The 6000-nt window shown below is 32.6% G+C and overlaps 1 protein-coding gene across 5 annotated transcripts in view; it reads left to right on the forward strand.

Moving 5' to 3' along the window:
* The window catches only part of Klhl8 (kelch like family member 8), a 42346-nt gene extending 37194 nt beyond the window's left edge, over positions 1–5152 (forward strand). For 4 of the 5 annotated variants that reach the window (XM_046457654.2, XM_046457655.2, XM_046457658.2 and 1 more), the window contains 2 exons: positions 2628–2829; positions 3772–5152. In XM_046457654.2, the coding sequence (XP_046313610.1) occupies positions 2628–2829; positions 3772–3895 (326 nt within the window). In that variant the 3' untranslated portion in view covers positions 3896–5152. The remainder of the gene's footprint in view (positions 1–2627; positions 2830–3771) is intronic. The other variant, XM_046457656.2, reaches the window with a different exon arrangement.
* The last annotated feature ends 848 nt before the right edge of the window (positions 5153–6000 follow it).

Consider the following 6000-nt stretch of genomic DNA (forward strand, 5'->3'; position numbering starts at 1 on the left):
ATTTCAAAGGAAATTATGTTGAAACTTTTAAGTAAACATATAGATATGTCATGAATAACAGCTGTGCAATGTTTTGTTTTGCTTTTTGACTTACTAAAACACTGAATTGGAAGAATATCAGTCAGTACTTTTTTAAACCCTCCTATGCCAGGCACAGTAGCATACACCTGTAATCCCAGTGGCTCTGGAGGCTAAGGCAGGAGGATCATGAGTTCTAAGCCAGCTTTAGCAAAAGTGAGGCTCTAAGCAACTCAATTAGACCTTATCTCTAAATAAAAACAAAATGGTACTGGGTATGTGGCTCAGTGATCAAGTGCCCCTGAGTTCAATCCCCTGTATCTGTCCCCATCCCCCCCCCAAAAAAAAAACTTACTATGCATTCAAGTAATCTGGAAATGAGGGGTCCTATAGTTTCTGTATTTCTGACAGCTCCCAAATGAAGGTCAGCTTCATTCACATTCAGTAGCAAGGCTTTAAATGATTATGAAATGGAAATAATAATGCCCATCTTTCAGAATTATTTTAATTATTAAAGGTAATATATGTTTTAGTCTAAGAATTAGAGGCAATGTATGTTAAGTATCTCAAACTGTCTGGCACTTTGTAATTACCAACAAATGAGTAGTTGTGTTGTGATTAGTAATCCCTTCCTTTACAGATGAGGAAATGAGTTCAGAGTTTATCACTAACATATGTCACACTTAACTGTGTGCATTGTTTGTATTATGTAATTTATAGTGTTGTTTTCTTTCCTTTTTTAAAAATGGGGTTTCACTGTGTGTTGCCCAGGCTAACAGTGAGAATTTACAATCCGTGTACCTCAGCCTCCCAAATTGGTAGGGTTATAGGCACAGACTATTGAACCCAGTATAACTTATAGTTCTTAATAAAAGAATGGAATATTCTTAATGTTTAAATATATGCAAATAGACATTATACTGACTCTTTAATTGCTCATATGTGTTCAAGAAACAGGAAATAGCACAATTTACCTTTAGATCTCACCTGATTATCATAGGGGCTCTATAAGGAAGTCAGAGACTCAAACACAGTGACGAATTTAAAGTCACATGGCTAAACAAGAGATGAAATTTGAACTTGGTTCTGTTTGAATCTGAAATTCTTGCACTGTTGCCACCATCCTCAGCTCCCTGTTTCCCTAGATATTGGTACATTACACATCAACAGGATTTTGTCATGTTTACTTACTGAATCTTCTGGGCCTTTATAGTTAGAATAGACATGGTAAACATTTAAGAATTACTCAGGTTGGACATTAAAAAAACCCTTAGTGATCACTTATGTCCTATTTAGCATTCTGCTTTGTCTCTTCTTCTGCTCTACATTATTTTTACTTTTTTTTTCTTTTTTTTTTTTGGCATTGCTGGGGCTCAAACCCAGAGCCTTGTGCATTTTAGGCCTGTGCTCTACCACTGAGCTATATCTCCAGCCCTGCCTTGAATTTTTTTTTAATATTTATTTTTCAGTTGTAGTTGGACACAATACCTTTATTTTATTTATTTTTACACGGTGCTAAGGATTGAACCCGGGGCCTCACATGTGCTAGGTGAGTACTCTACCGCTGAGCCATAACCCCAGCCCGAATTTTTTATTATTATCAATTTATGTACATAATCTAGAGAAATGATATGCAATCAGTGAAAGAAGGCTATGGAAAACATAACTATTAAAAACTTTTTTATGTTAGCATGAGCAATAATTAAAACTAAATGATTACAGTGAAAATTTTATAATGATATTATTATATGTTGATCAAAGTCAGATCACTCTCAAAAACTGGAAGATTTTATTTCAATTCAGTTGATTTAATAAAACCTATTAGAGAAGAGCACTTCATTTTTTTCTTTTTCCTTTTTAAACTGACTTTGTTTATGAAGATAATATCAACACTCCTGTTCTCAGGAAAGTAGGTGGAATCACCAGAGAGAGAGATTATTCATTTAGATTTAGAGGAAGCCAAAAAAAATAGAACACTGTTAAAATAATAGTCTGTATTTAACCCTCAGAAATATATTAACACATTGTTAAACTGATCTATAGAAAAAAAGTCATCATTTGGAATATATAGGAGGAAGATGTGGTTTTGACATAAATTGGTGAGAATTCGTAGTCTACCATCTAATTGTGCTGGCAATAATAGTATGTAGGAGAACAACTGAAAAACTTCAGCTTATATCTGGATTAACCATATGACCTAATGTAGTTTATTTCTTCTCAAGCCTTCTTACTGTTTTAAAAATATAATAAACAGAGAAAGAATCTTAGTCTTGCCTGCTTCAAGAAAGCTCAGGACAAGTTATATGAATGATTACTTTTTTTCTTGATTTCCAAATTGCTTAAATAAGGGGACTCCAATTTTACCCACTTTTAGATTTTTAATTCTAGTATTGAGGTGAAAATACTAATTAAATTATTATAAGTTGACTTGTAGAAAATGTCTAGTAATAGTTTTTGGTGGTAAATGGGTATTGGGATAAATTTTTTTCTAGTTTTCTTTAAACTATTCTATATAGTTTTAAAAGATTGGGCTATAGAAGCTATTGAATTAAGATTTAGTAGTTAATTTCTATGAATGGTAATGCTATTTTAAAATATTTTTTATGTAGGTGGTTTTGATGATAATTCTCCTCTGAGTTCAGTTGAGCGATATGACCCTCGAAGCAACAAGTGGGATTATGTAGCAGCACTTACTACTCCCAGGGGTGGAGTGGGGATCGCAACAGTGATGGGAAAAATCTTTGCAGTCGGTGGTCATAATGGCAATGCATACTTAAATACAGTAGAAGCATTTGATCCAGTGCTGAATAGGTAATTTACATTTTTTTCTCAATGGTATAGTCCAATAACAGATGACTCTCGAGTGTTATAACACTGTAGTGTTATAACAATGTGTATGGTTTCAAGTTAAACTTTCTTCCTTCCCTACTCCATTTATAGTGTAGTCCTTCCTCGAAACATGGGTAATGTTCCAGATGGGTGCCTACAACCACAGATACGACCAAACTATATATGTATTGTTTTCTCCTAAACATATCATGATAGTTTAATTTATAAACTAGGCACAGAAAATACAAACAATAACTAATAATAATAATAATAATAGAACAGTTTTAACAGTGTTCTATAATAAAATTGCCAGCACCACTGTTTTTGTACTTTGGGACCATTATTAAGTAAATGAAGGTTACTTAAATACAAGCACTTTGATATCACCACATTTAATTTTAATCTGATAACTGAGGTAGCTACTAAGTGACTAATGGATAGGTAATGTCTATAGAGGATGTGCTGGACAAAGGGCTGATGCATGACCCAGTTAGGACAGAGTGGGACCATGTAAGATTCATTATATAGTCAAAACATGTCCAATTTAAAACTTGTGAATTGTTTAATTCTGGAACTTTCCATTTAATATTTTCAGACTGTGGTTGACTGTAGGTAACCATAGTGGAAAGTAAAACTTCACATAAGGGGAGACTTATTTTCCTGCTAGGTATAGTTGTTAACACAAAACTTTGAGATATCTTATCTGGAAGCTTGCTATCTTTTAAAATCAGTTCCACAATAGGAAGTTTTTGTTGTTGTGGTGGTGGTGGTACTGGAGACTGAACCCAGGGCTTTGTACATGCAAGGCAAGCACTCTACCAACTGAGCTATATCCCCAGCCCATAGGAAGTTTTTGTCTTTGGTATTTTGAACAAAGAAAATTATACTTTGTTTCAATATAACATTCTTTCTCTGTCTTTTCAGGTGGGAACTTGTTGGATCTGTGTCTCACTGCCGAGCTGGAGCAGGAGTAGCTGTGTGTGCCTGTTTAACTAGCCAAATTCGAGATGTGGGTCATGGATCCAGTAATGTGGTTGACTGTATGTGATTTGAGTTCTAGCCACCAACAATATATTCATAAACCTTGATAGGCAAGAAAGACAACTAAGATTTTGATAATGATCCCCTTTGAATTTTAACTATATCCAAAGTCTTATTTAAAGGTTAAATGTTATATTATGAATAAATGCAACTTTTGGAATTATAGCTAAAGAATTATTAATTATAAAGTTAAATTTCATACTTTCTACTTTAGCAAATGGAGGAGGGAAGGAAGACAGTTTAATTTGAAACCATATCTACTCTGGAAAATGTTTAAAGTAGCACCAAACCCTTGAAATCTTCGTTGGGATGATTCAAAATTTAATTTGTTGAGTTTTACCGTTCCTATTGCTTAAAGGTATTAACCTTTGGTACTGTGAATTTTTCTGCTCATCAACACAATATGAAACCTGCTCCTCCTAGAGATCACTTCTACTTGGTGCTGATCAGTTTATGTCTTGCTTTTTTTTCTTTCTAGATGTTGATTTTTAAAATTTCTTGGGTATTTACAAAAAGTAGAAAATGTTTTTGTATTTTTAAATACCACTTGGCTCTATTCTTGAAAGCTCTGAGAATACTGTATAAAAAAAACCTTGATTTCAGTTTGATTGCTAGAACGCCAAAAGACTTAACTGTTTTAATTCCATCTGAAGGAGCTTACAATTTTGTTTTTATTTTGTTTTGTTCTCCCATCTCATGCAAAAGTGAAGCAGAGGAACTATTTGAGAAGATTTTAGATCAATATTATTCTAGTGCCCAGTTGAAGACCTTGAAGAGTGGTGTAGATTATATAACTTCTCAGTAAGGAATCTGAAAATATCTTTAACTTTCTTCTTTGATTTCATTTTGAACCCAGGATTTATTATCTTCCTATTTTGTTATTTGCAGCTTTCCTGGTTTTTCTAATTGTACAGATCTGAATTTATTTATTTTCAAAAAACAAATACTTTTTTTTTTTTTTTTACAAAAATCCTTTTTAAATTTAGTTTGGCTGATTATGTAAGTTCATCATTAACCAATAAAACATGATGTTGATAAAAAAAGAAAACTTGCAACTATTGTTTTTCTCATTATGTTTGATACCTCCAGTGTATTTATTAAAATTTAGTTGACAATATTTCTATAAATTAATTTGAAGCCTGGATATTGATAAACCTGATATCACAGCTCTTCATTGTTTTAACTAGCATTATAAAATGACCTGTTTATTATATGTACATATTTTTATAAATATTTATTAAGAACATTAAAATATCCTGTTTTATATTTGCAGTATAGTTTGTCACCTTTCTTCTAGCTGTTTTTAAATTGTTTTTGTCATTCTTTAGGATTTATTATGGTTCACTCCTGGGAAGTTATTTGATTTATAAGGAAGCTGAAACATTAAGAGATATTTTCTCCATCCATTCAGCCCTTATCAAATGGGATCCTGGACTTGTCAGTATAGTAGAACAGAATGACATATACCAAAAGTCAATGCCTGTTGAACATATCAAACCTTAAAAAAAAAAAAAAGGCAGCTTAAGCTGGAGATAAGCATCTTTGATGAAGCAAGTTAAAAAGTTCCCAAATGACTTTTTTTCTACTTTCAGCCTGTGGACAAGTTCTTAAGTCATTGGCTGAATCTGAACTAGTGTTCTTTAATATAACTATTTTAGCCAGTCCCCAAAGCATCTAGAGCATTTATTGGACCGGCTACAACTGAGTGGATGTGATGATTAAATTTCAAAACCTGGCTTCAAGTATCTATTTCTCATGTCTGATGGAGTTTTTTGTATTATGATGCTTGTCTAGCTATGCTTACTCTATGTATATTTGTTTTCTGTGCTGAGGATCTTATTGTTTCCTATGATTATTTTTTTAAATCATTTTCCTTAACATATCTCTGTTTCTATTATGCGTATGGAATTTGGATGTTACATTTCCATTTCTGATTTTTATTATACAATGGTCATCTAATCAACAAAGTTGTTACTCTAGTTACCCATAAAATAGGATAGACTCCTAATTAAAGTGAAATAAAGGGAAAATGTGACTTTTTGTTACATTATATACCAGAAGTCAGAAGCATAGCCTTGAAGGACCTGACAACAATAGGAAAAGATAAATAAC

This window comes from Marmota monax, unplaced genomic scaffold (genome assembly GCF_021218885.2).
Source record: "Marmota monax isolate L192 unplaced genomic scaffold, Marmota_monax_Labrador192_F-V1.1 WCK01_AAM20220418_F8-fsc00128, whole genome shotgun sequence".
NCBI classification, from domain to species: Eukaryota; Metazoa; Chordata; class Mammalia; order Rodentia; family Sciuridae; genus Marmota; species Marmota monax.